General features: G+C 36.0%; 1 protein-coding gene across 1 annotated transcript in view; it reads left to right on the top strand.

The window, feature by feature from the left end:
- The window catches only part of SASS6 (SAS-6 centriolar assembly protein), a 44,364-nt gene that overhangs the window by 13,555 nt on the left and 5,193 nt on the right, over window positions 1-25,616 (top strand). The window contains exons 8-14 of the mRNA XM_014851503.3: window positions 3,975-4,166; window positions 6,257-6,451; window positions 6,560-6,649; window positions 7,166-7,345; window positions 7,723-7,804; window positions 8,555-8,691; window positions 10,612-10,740. Of these exons, the coding sequence (XP_014706989.1) occupies window positions 3,975-4,166; window positions 6,257-6,451; window positions 6,560-6,649; window positions 7,166-7,345; window positions 7,723-7,804; window positions 8,555-8,691; window positions 10,612-10,740 (1,005 nt within the window). The remainder of the gene's footprint in view (window positions 1-3,974; window positions 4,167-6,256; window positions 6,452-6,559; window positions 6,650-7,165; window positions 7,346-7,722; window positions 7,805-8,554; window positions 8,692-10,611; window positions 10,741-25,616) is intronic.

Genomic DNA, 25,616 nt, shown 5'->3' with positions numbered 1-25,616 from the left:
TGTATTTGGGCTTATTTCTGGACTGTTGGGAAGATCTGATATGTCTGGAATTTTCTTACCTAGTAGAACTATCTCTTGGTTTGTTTATTCAAGTCTTATTTGTTTAAAACAGGCTCTTTATTTTCTTCCTTTTCTCCTTTCATTTTTTCTCTTACATTTCTTGTTAACTTTTTGCCTGGAAAGGTTTCTGCTCTATAAATGGGACCATCTACACTCCACCACTGTGATATTTTCTAATTGTTTATTGCTAATGTGTATTAATATGGTACCCATTAATTCTAAATTACATTCACATATTTGCATAATTTACATATTCTAATAGTTTTGGAGTTGATTCTCTTAGGTTTTCCAGGTGGATATAAAAACTATATAAAAATGGTAATTTGTCTCTTCCTAAGATTTATGTCCTTTTTTTTTCTTGTATAGAAAAGTGCTGAATAATAATGGAATCTTTATCTTGTTCCAGTCTTTTTTGGTAAATAACTGAAATATTTCACCATTAGGTATGATATTTGCTCTACATTTGAGAAAGTTTTCTTCTTTTCCTGGTTTCCTAGGAGTTTTAATGCAAAGAGTGCTAAGTCAGATAAATTGAGTTTTGAGAATCTAATCAAATAATCATAACATTTTTTTCACTTAATCTGATAATGTAATAAATGATGATAATAGATTTCCAAGTGTGGAACCATCTTTGAATTCATAGTATAATACTTAGTCAAAGAGATTTTAATTAAAGTGTTGGATCAATTTGTTAATATTTAATTTAGGATATTTGTATTTATATTCATAGCTGAAATTGGTCTGAAATTACCCTTTCCCTGAACTCTATCTTAGTCTGCCTGTTAAAATTATGGGGTATAGACTACGGTATTAGAATTATGCTAGCGTCATATAATGAGTGAGAACATTTTCTAGTTTTCTTTATGCTGTAGAACAGTCAAATAACAAGGAATTATCTGTTCCTTGAAGGCCTGATAGAATTAGCCTTTTATCATTTGGATCTGGTGCCTTTTCTTTTTGAGAAAGATTAGCCCTGAGCTAACATCTGCTGCCAATCCTCTTCTTTTTGCTGAGGAAGATTGGCCCTGAGTTAATATCTGTGCCCATCTTCCTCTACTTTATGTGTGGGACGCCTGCCACAACATGGCTTGATGAGTGGTGGTTAGGTCCATGCCTAGGATCCGAACTGGTGAACCCTGGGCCACTGAAGTGGAGCACGCGAATTTAACCGCTGTGCCACTTGGTTTGGTGCCCTTTTGAGGCATTTATCTTTAGGTTCTTTTCCCATTTCCTTCATGATTATTGGTCTGTTTGGATTTTCTATTTTTTCTTGAGTTAGTTTTTAAAATTTTTATTTCCTGAAAAAACATGTATTTCATCTATGTGTTTAAATGTATTAGTACAATATCATACATATTGTCTTACGATTTTTAAAATCTTCATGTTATTTCTTTTTTTTTTTTTTTTTTTTTTTTAAAGATTTTATTTTTTCCTTTTTCTCCCCAAAGCCCCCGGTACATAGTTGTGTATTCTTCTTTGTGGGTTCTTCTAGTTGTGGCATGTGGGACGCTGCCTCAGCGTGGTCTGATGAGCAGTGCCATGTCCGTGCCCAGGATTCGAACCAACGAAACACTGGGCCGCCTGCAGCGGAGCGCGCAAACTTAACCACTCGGCCACGGGGCCAGCCCCCATGTTATTTCTTTTATGTTCTTAATTTGTTTTTTTAATGAGACAGGATGGTTTGTCTTTTTTTTAGTATTTTTGAAGAATTAGTTTTTCATTTCATTAATTAGTTCTACACTGTTTTTCTCACTATTTCAATTAATATCTGTTGTTTACTAAATTATTTTTGACTATTTTCAAACAAGTTAAGTTCTAAAAGTTTCATCATAAGTGCATTTGTTCATAGCTCAAAAGTGACTGAAGAATTCTTTATTCCTTACTGCATTTTCGAATAGGGTTGTGAATCAGTCCTTAGAGACTTTAAAACCAGGCAACTCTTCTCTTGCTGCTGATAGATATTCTCGAGGGCAGTGATTTTAAAACTTTAGTGTACATCAGAATCATCTGAAATGAAGTGTACATCAGAATCATCTGAAATGAACAAATAGAAAATGTAAACGTTGTATGTAATCTTATGCCTTATACTTTCATTTTTTTAAAACAAAAACTTCACAATTCGCATGATCACTGAGATAAAACCAGTTCTTTTTGTTTTTGAGGAAGGTTAGCCCTGAGCTAACTACTGCCAATCCTCCTCTTTTTGCTGAGGAAGACTGGCCCTGAGCTAACATCTATGCCCATCTTCCTCTACTTTTATATGTGGGATGCCTACCACAGCATGGCTTTTGCCAAGCAGTGCTATGTCCGCACCTGGGATCCAAACCAGCAAACCCTGGGCCTCCAAGAAGTGGAACGTGTGAACCTAACTGCTGCACCACTGGGCCAGCCCCAAAACCAGTTCTTTATTTTTACTGCCTTTGGCCTCAGTTGCCTCTAGTGTGTTTGATTACTCTCTTAGACACAGTTAGCATGTTTACCAGTATGCTCCTTTTTTTTTCTTGATTGCTGCTTCAGTGCTTTTTCCAAGATTGCCTTTTCAGTTTATATTTATATAGATTCTTACTTATTTTATCTCTTTTGCTCCCTTCTCCTCCCTCTTCCAGTTTTCCAAAAATGAGGGAATTATTAAAGTAGTAATGTAAAATTCTCAAAGTATTTTATGAGAAAGACATTCCCCTGCACTTGTAGAAATCTTTGAATGGTTACAACTTTTCTGGAATGTAGTTTTGGAACTTGTATCAAGCTTTATATTTGTGTATATTCTTTGACCAATAATTGATCATAAGGAAATAATCTGAATTTTGGATGTATGTCTCTGTACAAAAATATTAATCATAGTTTTATTTGTAATTGTGAAAAATTGGAAACTCCATAGTAGGGCAAGGGTTAAATGAATTATGGTATAGCTATGGGATGGAATGTTGTGCAGCTATAAAAGTGTTTACAAAGAGTTTTTAATGATGTGAGAAGGTGCAAATGCTAAGGGAATAAAAAGCGTGATTAAGTTGTATAAATAGCTTGATCTTAATTTGTTAAATATATTGTATGTGTATGGATGACGTCAATTTAAAGATATATAAATGACGAAAAGAATATTCCTAAATATTTAGAGTGACTTCCTGGATGAAATTATTGGTTGTGATTTCTTTCTTTGCCTTTAAGAGCATGTATAACTTTCATAATCAGAAGAATATTTTTCAGAGGTATTTAGGATTTGGTAGTGTTCATCAACAGAAATTGTTAGGATGGGTTTGTGGTATGTTTCCAACAGGCACCAGAGATTACATAGTTACAACCATGTTCAAATTTTTTTGTTGGTAAAGTGTATCTACTAAATGTAAGACGGAACTAATGAACAATACCTTGCTGATTTTACAAGTTTGTGTTATTTTAATTATAAAACATATAAATTGGTTGTAAAAAACAAACAATATAATGGTGTGTAAAGCAAATACTGAAAGTTCCTTATGTACTCACTCATTTTTTTTTTTTTGCACAAATAGGTTCACACTATATATACTGTTTTGCAGTTTGCTTTTTACTTAATCATGCCTCATTCTTGCCTTAACTTAAAGACCATTGCTTCTAAACATATGTGGATTTAGCAGAAACAGAAATTATGAATAAGATCATAGTGGTAAATAAACTTGCCTTTGTTCACCTTACTTTCTCCTTTAATTCAGTTGAATTCTTCAATTGAATTCTTCAATTTCAATTATGGAAATAGCTGAAATAAAATTGAACTATTTCATAATTGAGTTTGAGTAGTTGAAATAATTGAAAATAGATCCTCTTCAAAACAGACATCTTATAAAGGAGAATAATTAAGATTTTTTTTTTTTCAAATCTTCTCATATTTGTATTTCTGTTTTTTATTTGAATTTTGGTAATATATTCTTATTATATAATAGGCACAGGTTCAGTACCAACAGCAGCATGAACAACAGAAGAAAGATTTAGAAATGCTCCACCAGCGGAACATCCAGCAGTTACAGAGCAGATTGTCTGAGTTGGAAGCAGCTAATAAAGACCTAACCGAAAGGAAGTATAAAGGAGACTCCACCATCAGAGAACTTAAAGCAAAACTATCTGGTGTTGAAGAGGTATTGAATATGGGATTTGTTTTTTTCCCCCCAGTTTAAAAGAACCACTTTAATTTGGTAATTTGATTTTAATTTGGTTGCTTTATTACTTGGATGGGTGGTGTTCCTCTGGGTGTTCTGCAAGAGCCTCTTATGTGTTAGCACAGTCAAGTCAGACAATGCAAAAAAAATTGAGAATCTAAAATCTGATGAAAAGGGCTAATTCAGAACTGAACTGAGGTGAACTTGGATGTTTTTAATTAGGGTTTTGAGGAACAGCTCATTGGCACAGCCCTCAGAGTTTTCAGTGTACTTTTAATATCAGCACAATGTCACAGCTCAGGGTACTCAGTGTTGACAGGGCTGGTTCTTTCTCTCAGCCTACTCAACATATCTAACAACTATATGAAGTTTAGTGTCTAGTAATAATAATAATGATAATAGTGATGATGATAGCTAATGCTTGCTGAGCACTTGCTGTGTGATAGGCACTGTTCTAAGTGCTTTACATATATTCATTCATTTAAGTCTTGTAACAGTTCTTTTAAAGTAGGTACTATTATTATCCCCATTTTACAGATGATGAAACTAAGAGACAGAGAAGTTAAGTAACTTGCCCAAAGTCACATAGCTAATAAGTGGAAGAGCGAGGATTGGAACCCTTTATTATTTGCCTGTCTTTAGTATTATCTAGTTCTTTCAGGCAACAGAGAAGTTTTAAAATTCTTGCTATAGTGGCACATTTGATGATGCTTTGGCATTGATGATAGAATCCTTCCTAGTATTATTATACATTATTGTTATATGAATTATCAGAAAACATATGTAGATTTTATTAAGTCTATCATATTTAGATACAAAGATCACCAGTGTTATTCTAGCTCACAGGACTTCCAACTCTCTTCACCAGTGTGTTATGAGACACTCTAAAGCATGACCAATTTTATGTTCCAATCTTCGTAGTGTTCTGTCCCAACAGGAGGTATCTACAGTTTGTCCTCCCTGCCCTCTTCACCTTTCATGCCAGTTAGTAAAACATTTCAGTCTTCACAGTACATTGGTTCCTTATAATGCTATATGATTTCTTCTATCTTAGCCCTGAAACTGGCCAGTGTGTAAACAGAGTGCTTCATTATGTTGACTTTTATATAATCAAGTGTATCTGATATCAAAGTCTGTGCTTCTAAAACCACTGTGGTATCATGCTATAAAATTATTTTATAAGGTTTTTGTTAAAAATGAAAATTATCTAGGAATACTATATATTGGGCTTTGTATACCAGCAACATTTGGGTTGGTATTAGATGATTGGGAAGTGATTTATTCTAGATTTTTAAAGAATCTATTTTTAATGAGCAATTATTTTTCGCTGTGTTTGTTTTAAAGAACAAACCAAAAGGAAATCCAGAAATGTTAATGTGTTTGTTGACATGGAAAGATATTTGTAATACCTGAAGAAGATAGATTATAAAACTACACACTATGAGCCCTTTTTAAAAAATAAATCTGTATATATAAGCAACAGAGAAAAATGTTATCTCTAGATCATGGCTCTCACCCTTGGCTACTCTTAGAATCAGTTTGGGAGCTCTTTAAGGTACAAGTGCTCAGGCCCTAACGCACACTCTCTAAATCAGAATCTCTTGGGGGTGGTACCAGGCGTCAGTAGTTGTTAAGCTTCCCAGGTGATTTCAATATGCAGACAAGATTGAGAACCACTGCTTAGATGGTAGAACGATAGAGTTTTTTATTTATTTTATGTATTTTGAAATTCTGTTACAGTGAGCATTTACTATCTAAGTGATTTTTTAAAACTGTGAATTTCAAGACATCAGAAAATTCTTACTAGTTTTTAAAAGTTATAGTAATTTATTTATAAATCAGGGTGTTTTATTTTCCCTTGTGGTTGAATTAGATCTTAGTGTTTTTTATTATTATATTACAAATCTACAATTTACATATACCTTTAGAGAGACCTTTATGTCTTTTAAAAATATATCAGTACTAGAACTTTAAAATTATTAAAGACATTTTTTATGTATTAAACGTCTTAATTATCGAGACCAGCCAATTTCCCTTTTTCGTAATGCATCATTTTTTTTTCTCTCTAGGAGCTTCAGCGGGCTAAGCAAGAAGTCCTCTCTTTGCGAAGAGAGAATTCTACACTAGATGCTGAATGCCATGAAAAAGAAAAGCATATTAATCAGCTACAAACAAAAGTGGCTGTTTTAGAACAGGAAATCAAGGATAAGGACCAGCTTGTTTTAAGAACAAAGGAAGCATTTGATACAATCCAGGAACAAAAGGTTTATTTTAAAATTTTGTAAACAAATTGATGATCACATTTACAAGTGATGTTTTTTTCCTAAACAGACACGAACATAATTATTCATGTTTTTTAAAATATGTATCAGGTGGCTTTAGAAGAAAATGGTGAGAAAAATCAGGTACAACTAGGAAAACTTGAAGCTACAATAAAATCACTATCTGCTGAACTTCTTAAGGTTTGTTTTTTTTTTTTTGTATAATTCTAGATAGCTTTTATTTAATACTAGCACATATTTCTTTCCTCATCTTAAAACACTTTTTTTTTTTTATTAATGTTATGATAGATTACAACCTTGTGGGATTTCAGTTGTACGTTTTTGTTAGTCATGTTGTGGGTACCCCACTTCCCCCTTTGTGCCCTCCCCCCACCCCCCCTTTTCCCTGGTAACCACCAATCAGATCTCCTTGTCAATACACTAACTTCCACCTATGAGTGGAGTCATATAGAGTTCATCTTTCTCTGACTGGCTTATTTCGCTTAACATAATACCCTCGAGGTCCATCCACGTTGCTGCGAATGGGCCAATTTTGTCTTTTTTTATGGCTGAGTAGTATTCCATTGTGTATATATATCACATCTTTTTTATCCAATCATCAGTTTCTGGGCATGTAGGTTGGTTTTTTAAAAATTTAATAGAATATTAATATTTCACTGGCTTATGTAGAGATATACATATGAAGCTCTTTTATAGGCAAATGAAATTATCAAGAAATTACAAGGGGATCTGAAGACTTTAATGGGTAAATTGAAACTGAAGAATACAGTAACTATTCAGCAAGAGAAACTCCTGGCTGAGAAGGAAGAAAAATTACAAAAGGAACAAAAGGAATTACAAGATGTTGGACAGTCTCTCAGAATTAAAGAGCAAGAGGTATAATATTTTATATTTTTGCATGTGTGACTATTTGCAAAGTATAACAAATTTCCTCAGATGTCTTTTCAAAATTTCTGGTTTATCGTATGACAGAATGGCTTTGGTTTTTTTTTTCTTCCGAAGAACATGACTAAATTCAACAGAAGTTAATAACATATTTCAGTTTGAAAAGTTATCATGGCTCAAATACCATGAGTGTTCACATATATATATATATATGTGTGTATGTATATAAAATAAAGATTTTATCACATAGGTGAGCTAATTCCTTTATTCTTTAATAATAATTAATAGTAATTATTTAATAGTAATATATTTCTTCAGTTTTTGTTTTGGCCTTTATTATACTTATTATGAGGATTGTCATATTTCAGATATGCAAATTACAAGAACAGTTAGAAGCCACGGTTCAAAAACTTGAAGAAAGCAAACAGCTTCTAAAAAATAATGAAAAGTGTAAGTATTTTACCTTTTTATGTAAATGAAGTTTGTAGTTTTGTTCTTAACCTGAAAATTTTATTTGAATTCATAAAAGTCTAGGTAAATCAAGATAGTGCTATATACAAATAATTTCTGGTTTAATTATTCTGACTTAATGTCTTTGCTATAGTGAATTATATCATCTGCCCTGTAAAATAGCAGCATTATAAAGAAAACCATATCACATATCAATAAGCCAAAACTAAAAGTGCTGTAAATATTGACTATAATTTACTGTTTAAATTCTTCACTTCTTTTTCTAATTGCTGTGTTTACCTAGGAGCAATAATATGAATTATTTGAAACTGAAATATAAGATTAAGCTTTTAACATTTTCTCAGTTTCTAGTATTGGTCATCAGACGTAAGCTTTTAACATTTTCTCAGTTTCTAGTATTGGTCATCAGACGTAAGAGTGTGAACTTTAAATAAACTGTAAGGTATCTATCATTCTAGAAATGAAAGCTTTCAAAGAGTTCTTTGACTAGCCGAAATATATGCTTCTGAAACTGATAGAATAAGGAGTCCTATGAGGCAGTTGCTACAATAATAAGCTTAAGTTATGAAAATTTAGGTGAACCTATATTGTTCCCTTGTGATATAAGATACTTTTAAAACCTTTAAAATTTAAAAACTCTCAATATAATTTTTAAATGTTTACAATTATTAGGAAAATAAAAATAGTCAAATAAAATTCTTTACCTTGTTTCTTGTTCTTTTATTTAAGTAATCACATGGTTAAATAAAGAACTAAATGAAAATCAGCTAGTGAGAAAGCAAGATGTATTGGGACCTTCTGCCACTCCACCCGTACATTCTAGTAGCAACACAATCAGAAGTGGAATTTCTCCTAACTCTAATGTGGTAAGATTTAAATTAAGATGTGAGTTATCTTAGTAAATTTCCTAAAACAAAAATATTCCCAGATTGTTAGGAAGTCTCCATGGCATAAGGTGTTGGTACTAATACAACTGGAGTCCTACAATTATTAGCACTGAAGTAGAGTTTAAGTTGCACTTGAAAGTGGGACATATAGGTATACTTGCTCTTAACAAAGAGGCTGTATTTAAGGGCACACTTCTTTGTAAGATTTTAATGGATATAGAAATCATTCAGTATTAACTAAAGTAGTGCTGAATGTGCTGAAAAACTTTAACACTCACAAAGTGTTTAGGAGGCGTCAAGAAGGAAGAAAGGGGTTGGCTCAAGTTTGGAGCTAGGATGGAAGGGGCCTAAACTGAATTCTGTTAGAAAAAGGGAAAAAACAGAAAGAAAAGCCCTTAGCAGGCTTGTCAGCTCTAGATTCTAGAAGAAAGTAGTTATGAGATATAAGCTTTCCAGCTCTCAGGACAAGATCTCTTGCTTTTTCCTTGCAAGAAATAAGAGGGGAGAGAAAGAAAAGCAGCTCCTTACATCTGGGAGCTGGCTTGGTACTATCACTTAGGCCTAGGTGTCACTGGGAGCTGACCTAGCACTCACAGTTAGGCCTTGGGGCTCTCCTGTTGAACATAAACAATTTCACAGAATATCAGCATCAGTCAAGGCCACTCTATGACTGTGATAAATCAAGACAAAAACAAGACCACTCCGTAATCATGTCTGAATGCAACAAAAAAATATGAACATTGCCGGAGGACAAAAATGGGCAAGCATCCTCCTGTCCTGGCTAACGTGAGTGACTGGTGCTACATTAGCAGTTACTGCTTTGGCCTTAATACATTCCTCCTGCCTCATTAGATAAGATTTATTCAGATACCCAGTTGTACCATTATCCCCATTTCCTGATAGCATCTGATCCACAGCAAAGCCCCACTTTCTTAAACTGTCCCTCAAAGCACCTAACATGTGCCTAAGTCCACTGAATAAGTCCGTTTTAACACCCTCTTCCTGAGACACCCGTCTTATTAGGTTCCTCATGGTGTGCAGTCTCCCTTGTTGTAAGGAGCAGTAAGCCCAATGTATACACCTATAGATATGTTTCTGGTAGTCTGGCTGGAAGGCATTGGCAGAGGATTTAAAATGGCAGGTGCCTAATTGAATTTTTAATTTACTCTAGTAAATCAGTACATGATGTTTAAAGAAGGGAAAAGATTTCTGCTAGATTGGGAATAGGTACAGAAAGAAGTGCCCGTACTAAATTTCAAACTTGAAAGAACTTGACAGGCTTAACCTTAATGACTGATGGTAAATAGCTGGGTGAAAGATATTTTTATCAAGCAGCCATTGATGTACACAGTTGCTTTTTAAGATTTGTGTTTCAATTGTCCTGTTATAAAAATAAACTGGTTTTGCGACGTTGGTTAATGGTGGTATCACTATGTTGAGAATTAGTAGCAAAGTAAATTATTGTCTCAAGTGGTCCATTTAAGAACACAGATCTTGATCTTAACTCAGTCTGGCAGAAAATTATTTTTATTTCTAAAATCCCTGATTGGCCTGTTGATCTATGACTCCCTTCCCTATCCCCCCCTTTTTAGGAATGGGAAGCCTCGAGGGAACCAACATGGTCCGGGGGTCTTTGTTTTAACTCATCTCAAAGGCAGGTCCAGTGGTTTGTTTTGTCTGAGCTTACACAGCCACATTGAAAAGCCCTGTGGGCCAAAGGTACCCCAGCCTCATGCTGTATAATAAAGCAGGGTTTTGTGGTGTTAGGATAAACAAAATTGGTCTCAGAAATAGTGCTCTTAACTATTAGTTATAACAGATGCTAACGGCTCCTGGATCAGCATATACTATTTAGAACTAATTTCTCATCCTTAACCTTTTTCATGTTTTTGGTTTTAGGTTGATGGTAGACTGACTTACCCATCTTGTGGGATGGGTTATCCTGTCTCCTCTGCATTTGCATTCCAGAATACCTTTCCTCATCCTATATCTGCCAAAAATACCATCCACCCAGTTTCAGGACCAAAGGTAGCCAAATTAACTAATACTTTTATTGAAAAATATAGCAACTTATTAACATACACATATTTTTCAGTTTTTAAAAATTAATTTATTCATTGATCAATTGGTAAGTATTAGATAATGTACAAGATGAATATATTACTAAACATCTAGTATATATGTTCATAGTAAGTATTATATGCACTGTATGATATTTCTTGAGTCACTGTAATTTATAAAAACCTGAACATCATTGTGCTTAAACTTTATTTATTCCTATTCAGTGTCTCCATTTTTTTGTTAATTTTTATTGAGTTTATGATAGTTTACAATCTTGTGAAATTTCAGTTGTACATTACTGTTTGTCAGTCATGTTGTAAGTACACCCCTTCACCCTTTGTGCCCACCCCCGACCCCCGCTTTCCTCTGGTAGCCACTAATCTGTTCTCTTTGTCTACATGTTTAAAATTCCTTATATGAGCAGAATCATACAGAGGTTGTCCTTCTCTATCTGGCTTATTTCACTTAACAATTCCCTCAAGGTCCATCCATGTTGTTGTGAATGGGACAATTTTATTCTTTTTTATGGCTGAGTAGTATTCCATTGTATATATATACCATATCTTCTTTATCCAGTCATCAGTTGATGGGCACCAAGGTTGCTTCCATGTCTCGGCTATTGTAAATAATGCTGCAATGAACATAGGGGTGCATGGGACTTTTGGAATTGCTGACTTCAAGCTCTTTGGATAGATACCCAGTAGGGGGGTGGCTGGGTCATATGGTATTTCTATTTTTAATTTTTTGAGAAATCTCCATAGTGGCTGTACCAGTTTGCATTCCCACCAGGAGTGTATGAGGGATCCTTTTTCTCCACAGCCTCTCCAACATTTGTTACATTTGTTTTGGATATTTTTGCCATTCTAATGGGTGTAAGGTGATATCTTAGTGTAGTTTTGATTTCCATTTCCCTGATGATCAGTGATGATGAACATCTTTTCATGTGCCTGTTGACCATCCGTATATCTTCTTTGGAGAAATGTCTGTTCATGTTTCCTGCCAATTTTTTGATCGGGTTGTTTGAGTTTTTGTTGTTGAGTTATGTGAGTTCTTTATATATTATGGAAATTAACCCTTTGTCGGATGTATGACTTGCAAATATTTTTTCCCAGTTAGTGGGTTGTTTTTTTTGTCTCAATCCTGTTTTCCCTTGCCTTGAAGACGCTCTTTAGTCTGGTTAAGTCCCCTTTGTTTATTCTTTCTATTGTTTCCCTTCTCTGAGAAGACATGGCATCTGACAAGATCCTTTTAATACTGATGTCAAAGAGTGTACTGCCTATATTTTCTTCTAGAAGCCTTATGGTTTCAGGTCTTACCTTTAGGTCTTTGATCCATTTTGAGTTTATTTTTGTGAATGGTGAAAAAGAATGGTCAATTTTCATTCTTTTATATGTGGCTTTCGAGTTTTCCCAGCACCATTTGTTGAAAAGACTTTCTTTTCTCCATTGTATGCCCTCAGCTCCTTTGTTGAAGATTAGCTGTCCATAGATGTGTGATTTTATTTCTGGGCTTTCAATTCTGTTCCATTGATCTGTTCACCTGTTTTTGTACCAGTACCATGCTGTTTTGATTACTGTAGCTTTGTAGATTGTGATGGCTCCAGTTTTGTTCTTTTTTCTCAGAATTGCTTTAGCAATTCGGGGTCTTTTGTTGCCCCACATGAATTTTAGGATTCTTTGTTGTATTTCTGTAAAGAATGTCATTGGGATTCTCATTGGGATTGCATTGAATCTGTAGATTGCTTTAGGTAGTATGGACATTTTAACTATGTTTATTCTTCCAATCCATGTACATGGAATGTCTTTCCATCTCTTTATGTTGTCATCCATTTCTTTCAGGAAAGCCTTGTAGTTTTCCTTGTGTAGGTCTTTCACTTCCTTAGTTAAATTCACCCCGAGGTATTTTATTCTTTTTGTTGTGATTGTGAATGGTATTGTGTTCTTGAGTTCTTTTTCTGTTAGTTCGTTATTAGAGTATAGAAATGCTACTGAGTTATGTAAGTTGATTTTGTACCCTGCAGCTTTGCTGTAGTTGTTGATTATTTTTAGAAGTTTTCCAATGGATTCTTTGGGGTTTTCTATATATAAGATCATGTCGTCTGCAAACAGCGAGAGTTTCACTTCTTCCCTCCCTATTTGGATTCCTTTTATTCCTTTCTCTTGCCTAATTGCTCTGGCCAAAACCTCCAGTACTACGTTGAATAAGAGTGGTGATAGAGGGCATCCCTGTCTCATTCCTGTTTTCGGAAGGATGGTGCTAATTTTTTGCTGATTGAGTATGATGTTGGCTGTGGGTTTGTCACGTATGGCCTTTCTTATGTTGAGGTAATTTCCTTCTAGCCCCATTTTGTTCAGAGTTTTTATCATAAATGTCTGTTGGATCTTGTCAAATGCTTTTTCTGCATCTATTGAGATGATCATGTGGTTTTTATTCCTCAATTTGCTGATGTGGTGTATCACGTTGATTGATTTGCGGATGTTGAACCATCCTTGTGTCCCTGGTAGGAATCCCTCTTGATCATGATGTATGATCCTTTTGATGTATTGCCCAATTCGAGTTGCCAAAATTTTGTTGAGAATTTTTGCATCTATGTTCATCAGCAATGTTGGCCTTTAGTTTTCTTTTTTTGTGCTGTCCTTGTCAGGGTTTGGTATCAGCGTGATGTTGGCCTTGTTGAGTGGGTTAGGAGGTGTCCCATCCTCCCTAATTTTTTTGAACAGCTTGAAAAGTATAGGTGTTAAATCCTCTTTGAAAGTTTGGTAGAATTCCCCAGGAAAGCTGTCTGGTCCTGGAGTTTTATTCTTTGGGATGGTTTTGATTGCTGTTTCAATCTCTTTCCTTGTGATTGGTCTATTCAGATTGTCTGCTTCTTCTTGACTTAGCTTTGGGAGATTGTAAGAGTCTAAGAATTTATCCATTTCCTCTAGGTTATCCATTTTGGTGGCATATAGTTTTTCGTAGTATTCTCTTTATAATCCAACGTATTTCTGCGGAGTCTGTTATTTCTCCTCTTTCATTTCTGATTTTGTTTATTTGAGCTTTCTCTCTTTTTTTCTTTGTAAGTCTGGCTAGGGGTTTGTCACTTTTATTTATCTTCTCAAAGAACTAGCTTTTTGTTTCATTGATCCTTTCTACTGCCTTTTTTGTTTCAAAAGCATTTGTTTCTGCTCTGATTTTTATTATTTCTCTCCTAGTGCTGACTTTGGGCTTTGTTCTTCTTTCTGTAATTCAGTTAGGTATAATTTGAGATTGCTTATTTGGGATTTTTCTTGTTTCTTAAGGTTGCCTGGATTGCGATAAATTTCCCTCTTAATACAGCTTTTTCTGTATTCCGTATGGGTTGGTATGGCATGTTATCATTGTCATTTGTCTCCAGATTTTTTTTATTTATTCAATTTCTTCAATGATCCATTGCTTGTTCAATAGCATATTGTTTAGTCTTCACATCTTTGTCCCTTTCAGAGCTTTTTTCTTGTAATTACTTTCTAGCTTTATAGCATTATGATCAGAGAAGATGCTTGTTACTATATCAATTTTTTTGAATTTATAGAGGCTTGCCTTGTTTCCCAACACATGGTGTATCCTTGAGAATGTCCTGTGGGCACTTGAGAAGAATGTGTATTCTGCTGTTTTTGGATGGAGTGTTCTATATATGTATGTTAAGTCCAACTGTTTTAGCTTTTCATTTAATTCCACTGTTTCCTTGTTGATTTTCTGTCTGGGTGATCTGTCCAGTGATGTGAGTGGGGTGTTGAGGTCCCCTACTATTGTGTTACTTTTGATGTCTTCTTTCAGGTTTGTTAATAGTTGCTTTATGAACTTTGGTGGTCCTGTGTTGGGTGCATAGATATTTATAAGGGTTATTTCTTCTTGATGTAGTGTCCCTTTGATCATTATATACTGCCCCTCTATGTCTCTCTTTACCTGCCTTGTCTTGAAATCTACTTTGTCTGATGTAAGTATTGCAACACCTGCTTTCTTTTGTTTGCCTTTAGCTTGGAGTATCGTCTTCCACCCCTTCACTCTGAGCCTGTATTTATCATTGGAGCTCAGATGTGTTTCCTGGAGGCAACAGATTGTTGGATCTTGTTCTTTAATCCATCTTGCCACTCTGTGTCTTTTTATTGGAGAGTTCAATCCGTTTACATTGAGGGTGATTCTTGATGCATGAGGGCTTAATGCTGTCATTTTGTCACTTGTTTTCTGGTTTTCCTGTGTTTCCTTTGTTTCTCATCCTGTGTGTTTTGGCCTACCCGTTGACTGCTGCAGTTTCTTATGCTGGGTTTCTTTGCTTTTTCCTTATTTATTTTTTGTGCCTCTCTTCTGTTTTGTAGTTTAGTGGCTACCCTGAAGTTTGTATTCAGAATCTCATGCATAACATAGTCCATTTTCTAGTGGCCTCTTATTTCCTTAGCCTAAACTGATTCAGTCCCTTTCCTCCTCCTCTTACAGGTTATTATTGTCATCTCTTATTCCAACTTGTGATGTGAGTTTGTGGTTAAAGTGACAAGATTGTCTTTGTTTTTGGTGTTTTCCTTCCCTTTAGCCTAATGCTATAGTTGAATATTTGCTATCCTTTTCTGATTCTATCTATTTGTCTCCTTACTCTGTGTTTTGTGACCCCTTTCTCCCTGTTTTTCTTTTTCCAGGTCTGAGGGCCTTCTTGAGGATTTCTTGTAGGGGGTGTCTTCTGGCTACAAAGTCCCTTAGCTTTTGTTTGTTTGGGAAAGATTTAACTTCTCCCTCATATCTGAATGATATTTTTGCTGGATAGAGTATTCTTGGCTGAAGATGTTTATCCTTCAAAGTTTTGAATATGTCATTCCAATCTCTCCTAGCTACTAAGGTTTCTGCAGAGAAGTCTGCTGAAGGTCTGATAGGGGTTCCTTTGTAGGTTATTCTCTTCTGCCTTGCTGCCCTGAGTATTCTTTCTTTGTCATTCAGTTTTGCCAGTTTTACTACTATATGCCTTGCAGTAGGGCGTTTTACATTGACATATCTAGGAGCTCTGGAAGCTTCTTCCACACACATTTCTCTCTCATTCCCTAGATTTGGGAAACTCTCTGCTATTATTTCTTTGAGCACGCTTTCTGCTCCATTCTCCTTTTCTTTACCCTTGGGGATAACTATAATTAGTTATCATTATACTCCTTGAGTCGGCTATTTCTCAGAGATCTTCTTCATTGCTTTTTATTCTTTGTTCTCTCTCTTCCTCTGTATGGAGCCATTCAACCTCTCTTCGATTATGCTGATTTGCTCCTCTGTGGCGTCCACTTGGGCATTCAGGGAATCTGTATTATATTTTATTTCTTCCGTTGTATTTTTCATCTCTAGTTTTTCTCATTATTTCTTCTTTATAGTTCCAATCTCTTTTATGCAGTAACTCCAGAACTCGACTTGTTTCTCTATATTCTCCTTTACCTCATTCAGTTTTTTTGACTGTAGCTATTCTGAATTCTTTGTCGTTTAGTTTACCTATTTCCAAGTCCTCAGGACATAATTCTGTGTTATTATTGTTTTCCTTCTCGTCTGGAGCTTTTATGAATTGTTTGATGCTAGAAGAGCGATTTTTCCTCATAGTGCTTTTATTCGCTTGCAGTTACAGCCTGTTGCCACTAGATGGGAGTTGAGAGCTGCATATTCTGAGCCCTCCGCCTTCAGCTGAGATGTCATGGCACAGCGCTGGCTGGGGGGGTGGGGCACTTTCTCTTGTGCGCAGACCCAGGATTCCAGACCAGCTCTCGCTATCTGGTCTCCTGGGGTCTTGGCTTGATGAGGTCACCCCATGCAAAAGCTTTCACCCTGTTACAGGGCTTCTGTCTGGGCTGCAAGGGTGCTAGGGAGTCCTGGGTGATCCTGCAGATGAGCGGCCCCTCTCCTGCTCCTTCCCTTATGGAGCCTCCCGTGGCAGTGATCCCAGGCTTTAGGGGAGGAATCCAAGTTCTCTCTTACCCCGTTCCAGCTCCTCCAAGGGGGGCTTCAGCCTCTCTGCCCTCTTTCATTTGGCTGCTGTGGGTCTCCAAGTATTCCTGTGCTATTAGGATATTTTCTGTTGGAATATGGTTTCTCCTTTTTGTTGTATGTTAGAGGGGCGAGAGTCCCAGGCAAGCTCACTCTGCCATGACACTCTCTCCATTTTTTTTTAATTGAGGTAACGTTGGTTCATGACATTATATGAAGTTTAGGTGTACTTCATTATATTTGGATTTCTGCATAGATTACATCATGTTCACCATCCAAAGACTAATTACCATCCATCACTGTACACATATGCTCAGTCACCCTTTTTCCCTCCTTCCACTGTTCCCCTCTGGTAACCACCAATCTAATCTGTATATCTCTTTCCGCCCAAGGGGGGTCGTCTGCTGGCCTCATGACATGCCAGTAGTCAAGAGGCAAGGTGATAGGAGAGAAAGGACTTTATTACGCTTGCTGGCAAGAGGGAAGATGGCCAAGTCATGTCCAAAAGAACCATCTCACAGAACAAAGACTACAGGCCAGTTATATATGGGGCTATTCTGCAGGTAGGGGAGGCGGCTGGTCTCTCGGTGGGAGGAGACATCTGGTCCCGGTTCCTGATAGTCCTTTGTGTTACTAGATATGCATCAGAGAATAGAGCAATGCCCTATACCCTGATCTTTCAGTTGTCATTGATGATGGCTATCAGCATAGGCTCTCTGCCCAGGGGTCATCACATTCCTAAGGAACTCAAAAGAACAAAGTTACCATCTTAAAGCAGCTGAGGGGGGACACGAAATCTACAGAGCATATCTGAGTTAGTCAGTCAGAGGTCATTTAAAGTTACAATATGGTTTCCTTTCTACAATATAGCTTCTCTTATGTCAACCTTGTGTTGACCCGGTATCATATCTGTGTGTGTTTGTTGTTGTTTTTATCTTCCACGTATGAGTGAAATCATATAGTATTTGACTTTCTCTTGCTTAGCATAATACCCTCAAAGTCTACCCATGTTCTTGCAACTGGCAAGATTTCATCTTTTTTTATGACTGAGTAGTGTATATACACCACATCTTCTTTATCCATTCATCCATTGATGGGCACTTAGGTTGTTTCCAAGTCTTGACTGTTATGAATAATACTTCAATGAACATAGGGGTAGAAATTATTATTTTGATTTAGTGTTTTCATATTCTTTGGATAAATAGCCAGAAGTGGAATAGCTGGATCATCTGGTATTTCTGTTTCGAATTTTTTGAGGAATCTCCATACTGTTTTCCCTAATGGCTGCATTCCCACCACTAGTGTATGAGGGTTCCCTTTTCTTCACAGCCTCTCCAACGCTTATTTATTTTTAATTTTTTAATTTTATTTTGGGTTTTTTTGAGGAAGATTAGCCCTGAGCTGACATCAGCTGCCAGTTTTTCCTCTTTTTGCCAAGGAAGACTGGCCCTGCACTAACATCCATGCCCACCTTCCTCTACTTTATATGTGGGACGCCTGCCACAGCAAGGCTTGACAAGCAGTGCATAGGTCTGCACCCGGGATCCAAACCAGCGAACCTCAGGCTGCCGAAGCAGAACATGTGAACTTAACTGCTGCACCACTGGGCCCTCCCAACACTTATTTCTTGTCTTATTAATTATAGCCATTCTGACGGACATGAGGTGATATCTCATTGTACTTTTGATTTACACTTCCCTAATAATTAGTGATGTTGAACTTGTTTTCATGTGCCTGTTGGCCATCTGTACATTTTTGGAAAAATGTTCAGATCTTTTGCCCATTTTTAGTTGGTTTTTTGTTTTTGTTGTTGAGTTACATGAGTTCTTTATATATTTTGGATATTAACCCCTTATCAAATAATTTTCTCCCAATTGTTAGGTTGTCTTTTTGTTTTGTTGATGGTTTTCTTTGCTGTGCAGAAGCTTTTTAGTTTGATGTAATCCCATTTGTTTATTTTTTCTTTTGTTTCCCTTTCCTGATGAGAAATGGTATTCAAAAAGATACTACTAAGACCGATGTCAAAGAGCATATACCTATGTTTTCTTGTAGAAGTTTTATAGTTTAAGGTCTTACATTCAAATCTTTAATCCATTTTGAGTGAATTTTTGTGTATGGTGTAAGATAATGGTCTATTTTCATTCTTCGGCAGGTGGCTGTCTGGTTTTCCCAACATCGTTTATGGAAAAGACTTTCCTTTCTCTGTTGTATGTTCTTGGCTCCCCTGTCAAAAATTAGCTGTCCATAGATACATGGGTTTATTTCTGGGCTTTCAGTTCTCTTCCTTTGATCTGTGTGTCTGGTTTTTGTGCCAATACCATGGTGTTTTGGTTACTGTAACTTTGTATTGTATTTTGAAATCAGGGAGTGTGATACCTCCAGCTTTGTTCTTCTTTCTCAGGATTGCTTTGGCTATTTGGGGTCTTTTGTTGTTCCATATGAATTTTAGGATTCTTTGTTCTATTTTTGTGAAAAATGTTGGGATTTTGATACGGACTGCATTGAATCTGTAGATTGCTTTAGGAAGGATGGACATTTTAACTGCGTTAATTCTTCTAATCCATGGGCATGGAATCTCTTTCCATTTGTTTGTGTCTTCTTCAGTTTCTTTCAAAAGTGTTTTATAGTTTTCAGGGTACAGATCTTTTCACCTCTTGTTAAATTTTTCTGTAGGTATTTTATTCTGTTTGTTGTAAGTGTAAATTGGATTCTATTCTTAATTTCTCTTTCTGTGATTTCATCGTTAGTGTATGGAAATGCAATTTATTTTTGTATGTTGATTTTGTACCCTGCAACTTTACTGTATGTTTATTATTTCTGTTAGTTTTTTGGTGGATTCTTTAGGGTTTTCTATATGTAAACTCATTTCATCTGTGAATAATGACACTTCTACTTCTTCGTTTCCCATGTAGATCCCTTTTATTTCTTTCTATGCCTGATTGCTCTGGCCAGGACTTGTGATACTATGTTTAATAAGAGTGGTAAAAGTGGGCATCCTTGTCTGGTTCCTGTCCTTAAAGGGATAGCTTTCAGTTTTTCACAATTGAGTATGGTGTTGGCTGTGGGTTTGCCATATATGGGCTTTATTATGTTGACGTACTTTCCTTCTATACCCATTTTATTCAGTATTTATCATAAATGGATGCTGTATCTTGTTAAATGCTTTCTCTGCTTCTATTGAGATGATCATGTGATTTTTATTGTTCATTTTGTTAATGTGGAGTATCATGTTGATTGATTTGTGGATCTTGAACCATCCTCACATCTCTGGAATAAATCACACTTAATCATGGTATATGACCATTTTAAGGTATTATTGTATTTGATTTGCTAGCATTTTGTTGAGAATTTTTGCATCTGTGTTCATCAGTAATATTGACCTGTAATTTTCTTTTTCTGTCTTGTCCTTATCTGGTTTGGTATCAGGGTAATGTTGGCCTCATAGAATGAATTAGGAAGCGTCTCCTTCCTCTTCAACTTTTTGGAAGAGATTGAGAAGGATAGGTATTAAGACTTCTTTGAAGCTTTGGTAGAATTCACCAGGGAAGTCGTATGCTCCTGGGCTTTTGTCTTTTGGCAGGTTTTTGATTACTATTTTGATCTCCCTACCAGTGATTAGTCTATTCAGGTTCTCTGTTTTTATTTGATTCAGTTTTGGAAAGTTGTATGATTCTAAGAATTTGTCCATTTCTTCCATATTATGCGATTTGTTGATGTATAGCTTTTCATAGTATTCTCTTATAATCCTTTGTATTTCAGTGATGTCCATTGTAATTTCTCCTCTTTCATTTCTGATTTTATTTCAGCCTTCTCTTTATTTTCTTGGTGAGTCTAGCCAAAGGTTTGTCAATGTTGTTTGTCTTTTCGAAGAACCAGCTCTTAGTTTCATTGACTTTTTTTGTGGCTTTTTTTTTTTTTAGTCTCATTTATTTCCACTCTGATTTTTATTATTTCTTTCCTTCTACTCATTTTGGGCTGCTTTGTTTGTTCTTCTTTTTCTAGTTCCTTTAGGTGTATCATTAGATTATTTATTTGAGATTTTTCTTGTTTTTGAAGTAGGGCTCTATTACTGTAAAATTTCCTTAGTACTACTTTTGCTGTATCTTGTGAGTTTTGGTATTTGTCTGTTAGTTTTCATTTGTCTCCAGGTATTTTTTGATTTCTCTGTTGACTGAATAGTTGTCAGTAGCATTTTGTTTGATCTCAACATACTTGTGGCTTTCCCAGTTTCTTCTTGTAGTTGATTTCTTGTTTCATACTGTCATGGTCAGAAAAGATGCTTGGTTTTATTTCAATCTTGGTAAATTTATTAAGACTTGTTTTCTGGCCTAATATGTAATCTATCCTGGAGAATGTTCCATGTGCATTTGAAAAGAATGTGTATTCTGCAGTTTTTGGATGGGATGTTTTGTATATATCTACTAAGTCCATTTGGTCTATTGTGTCATTTAAGGCCACTGTTTCCTTATTGATCTTCTGTTTGGATGATATATCCATTGATATAAATGGAGTGTTAAAGTCTTATTGTTAATATAAATTTTTCCTTGTATGTCTATTAATAGTTGCTTTATATATTTAGGTGCTCCTATGTTGGGTGCATAGTTATTTACAAGCATTATGTCCTCTTGTTGGATTGTTCTCTTTATCATATGTAATGCCGTCTTTGTCTCTTGTTACAGTTTTTGTTTTAAAGTCTGTTTTGTTTGATGTAAGTATTGCTCCCCAAGCTTGCTTTTCATTTCCATTTGCATGGAGTATCTTTTTCCATCCCTTCACTTTCAGTTTGAGTGTCTTTAGGTCTGAAGTGTGTCTCTTGTTTGCAGCTTGTATATGGGTCTTGTTTTTTTATCCAATTGACCACCCTATGTCTTTTGATTGGAGCTTTTAGTTCACTGACATTTAAAGTAGCTATTGGTAAATATGTACTCATTGTCATTTTGTTACTTTTTTTCTGGGTGTTTTAGTAGTTCTTCTCTTGCTCTCTTCTCTTGTGATTTGATGGCTTTCTTTAGTATAACGTTTCTGTTCCTTCCTCTTTATTTTTTGTGTATTTATTATAGGTTCTGGTTTGTGATTACCATGAGGTTCATATATAATAACCTATGAAAATAATCTACATTAAGTTAATGATATCTTAAGTTTGATGTCTTACTAAACACCCTACACTTTTACTTCCCCCCTCCCTCCTCATTTTATGGTTTTGATGTCGTATTTTACCTATTTTTTTGTGTGTGCGTATCCATTAACCTCTTATCATGGAGATAGATATTTTTAGTACTTTTGTTGTTTGACCTTCATATAGGACCTTTACAGGTGGTTAATCCACTGCCTTTAATGTATATGTGCATTTACCAGTGATTATTTTTCTTTGATAATTTTCTTAGTCCTATTTGTGGTCTTTTCTTTTCAACTTAAATAAGTCCCTTAAATTTTCTTGTAAGGCCGGTTTTCTTGGTGATAAACTCCTGTAGTTTTTGCTTTTCTGGGAGACTCTTTATCTCTCCTTCCATTCTTAATGATTGCTTTGCCAGGTAGAGTCTTTTTGACTAGCTTGTTTTCCTGTCAGCACTTTGTGAATTTATCATGCCACTCCCTTCTAGCCTGTAAGGTTTCTGCTGAGAAGTCAGCTGATAGCCCAGTGGGGTTTCTTTTGTATGTTTATGTATGTATTGTATGTTTTGTATGTATTGCCTTTCTGTTGCAGCTTTTAAGATTCTTTCTTTATCTTCAATTCTTGGCATTTTAATTATAATGTGTCTTGGTGTGGGGCTCTTTGGGTCCATCTTGTTTTGTGCTCTCTGTGCTTTCTATACACGGATGTCTGTTTCCTTCCTTAGAGTAGGGAAGTTTTCAGCCATTATTTCTTTAAATAAGTTCTCTGCCCATTTCTCTCTCTCTTCTTCTGGGACACCTATAATGTGGATGTTAGTATGCTTGATGTTGCCCCAGACTTAGACTGTCCCTTAGACTGTCCTTGTTCTTTTTAATTCTTTTTTCTGTTTCCTGTTCAGCTTGGATGATTTCCTCTACTCTTTCATCCAGATCACTGATTCGTTCTTCTGTGTCATCTGCTCTGCCATTGATTCCCTCTAGTGAAATTTTCGTTTCCATTTTTGTATTTTTCAGTTCTGAGTGGCTCTTTTTTATATTTTCCAGTTCTTTGTTGAATTTCTCACTGTGTTCATCTATTCTCCTAAGAACATAATCATCCTTATGACTATTATTTTGTACATTTTATCAGGTAGATTGTTTATCTCTGTTTCATTTAGTTTTTTTCCTGAGGATTTGTCCTCTGCCCTTATCTGGAACATACTCCTTTTTCTCCTCATTTTGCCAACTTCTCTGTGTTTATATCTATGTATTAGATAGAGAAGCTACATCTCCTGATTTTGGACATATAGCCTTACATAAGAGATCCCTTTTTTGGGGGCCAGCTGTGTGACTTCCTCTTGTCACCTGTTCCAAATGTTCCAGGAGTGTCCCCTGTCTGCACTATGTGTGCCCTTCTGTTGAGGTAGGCTTGCTTTTGCTATGGTCGCATGGGTATGTTAGGCTGGCCCCTGGGCCAGCTGGTTGTAATGTTCAGCCATGTGCAGCTGCTGTGGTCACTTTATTGGATGGGGCAAGCCCTGGCAGAGCTGGCCGTGAGGTCCAATAGCACACAGCTACAGCTGTTTTGCTTTAAAGCAAGTTGCGTACCCAGTGTTGCTGGTTGCTAGACTTGGGCTTACCATTGCTGCAGGCCTCAGCCGCCACTCTCTGGAGTGTGCAGCTATTGGTGGTTCTCTCAGGAGTGCAGATGGGTTGGGCCGTCCTCAGGCAAGTGCACAGTCATTTTAGGTGTTGGAATGTGGGGCAGATGCCCTGTGTGGCTGTTTCAGATGGCCCAGAGGCACAAGTTTGCTGTGGCTTACACACCCTACTGCCCATGGGCCCAAAGCACCCCGCCAGTGCTGGCTCAGCCATTCTTAGGTCCCGATGAGGTGGACTTGCTCCATTTCTATCTATTTATCAAGCCTCTCCATTTTTATTCATTCGTCTGTTTATATCTTTTGCAACTCTGTGGTGTATTAGCTAGGGTGACATTTTTAGATTCCATTGCCAGGATTTAAAGGTCTAGTAGGGCAGGATTATAGCAAATTTTAAAATGTAGTTCTGGCAACATTATCTCAAATAACATATGCCTAGTTGTCCTTCCAAATCTTGATTTATTTGCTAAGACTTTTTTCAACCCACTTGAGTTGTTCGTCCATATTACTATTACTAATATCTTAGATTTATGTATTGTTTTCATGTGTATTATAATTTTGTTTTCACAATAATTTAATCCACACAGAGCTGCCACTGATTCTATTTTCATTCCTAACTTCAGGTCCAAATTGATCTTGTCCTAAATCATAGAGACAAATATTTTTGGAAAGAATATTATAAAAGATAGAATTGAGGACTTTGAGACTCGTATTATAAACACTTTGTCAAATTAGTTTTGGTCTCCCCTAAAAATAAGTTGGCTGCGTTGCTTAAGCAAGTGCTTCTCTTTAGCTTTAGCCTTATTAATTATCATCTGAAGCTGTTGAGGATTCTCAGTGAAATGAGAATTAAACTTGATTTTTTATGCTTAGCATATTATTATGTAAAGACTATTCAGATGCATTTAATTGGGTTTTTTTGCACTGCCTATTAAAGAAAATTAAATATATATATTCAAAGAAATACTATTGTTTTCTCTCTTTTTTTGGTGAGGAAGATTCCCTCTGAGCTAACATCCATTGTCAATCTTCCTCTGCTTTTGCTTGAGGAATATTAGTCCTGAGCTAACATCTCTCCTAGTTTTCCTCTATTTTGTATGTGGGTCTCTGCCATGACATGGCTTGACGAGTGGTGTAGGTCCACACTCAGGATCTGATCTTGTGAAGTTGGCCACCAAAGCAGAGTGCACCAAACTTAACCACTATGCTGTGGGACCAGCCCCGGAATACTCTTGTGTTCTAATAAATACCAGTATACTCAAGTGTGATTGCATCCTGGGATCAGTTTTTTCTTTAGAATTATGAGTGAATTCACACTTGCTTTTTTATTTTAAACAGCTTTCCAGGAATATATATGTTGTCCAAAATAAGGACAGGAACTACTACAGGTAGTTACCTAGTTGGTAGGTTTGCATATGACTTATAAAATAATGAGGTTACCTTTCTTATAAGCTCTTCTGGCATCAGAGGAATCATTATGACAATGACGTTCTTAACCATACGAGCAAGAATTTAACTGTTTCCTGTATCATTGATCTCTCCATATTCTTTTGATCATGTGTCCCCAATAGTTTTTTTTAAAAAACCTAAAACAAACAAAACACTTTGAACTTGAATCTCTAATAAGGAATATTTATTTATCTCTGAATTGTATGCATATAGTACTCAACTACTATATTATATACGTATAGTTTAGTGGTTAAGAAAGTGGAATCTGATGTTAGAGTTTAAATCCTGCTTCTAACAATGTGAAGTTGGTCAAGCCACTGAAAAACAAGCAGAAAACAACATCTAGCTCTCATGCTTCAGTTTCTCTACTTGTGAAATAGAGCAATAATTTTATCTACCTTACGGGATTATAGTGAGGGCTAAGTGAGTTAATGCCTTTGCTTAGAATAGTGCCTTGTACATGATTACTGCTTCCTAAGTGTTTTATGTTATCTATTATTAATAATAAAATGTTCTCAAAATACCAATTAATGAATGAGATTAAAAATTTAAATAGGGACTGACCCCGTGGTGTAGTGGTTAAGTTTGCATGCTCCACTTAGATGGCCTGGATTCGCTGGTTCGGATCCCAGGTGTAGACCTACACCACTCATCAGCCATGGTGTGGCAGCAACGCACATACAA

Source organism: Equus asinus, chromosome 16 (genome assembly GCF_041296235.1).
Source record: "Equus asinus isolate D_3611 breed Donkey chromosome 16, EquAss-T2T_v2, whole genome shotgun sequence".
NCBI classification, from domain to species: Eukaryota; Metazoa; Chordata; class Mammalia; order Perissodactyla; family Equidae; genus Equus; species Equus asinus.
This window is presented reverse-complemented; position numbering and strand designations above follow the sequence as displayed.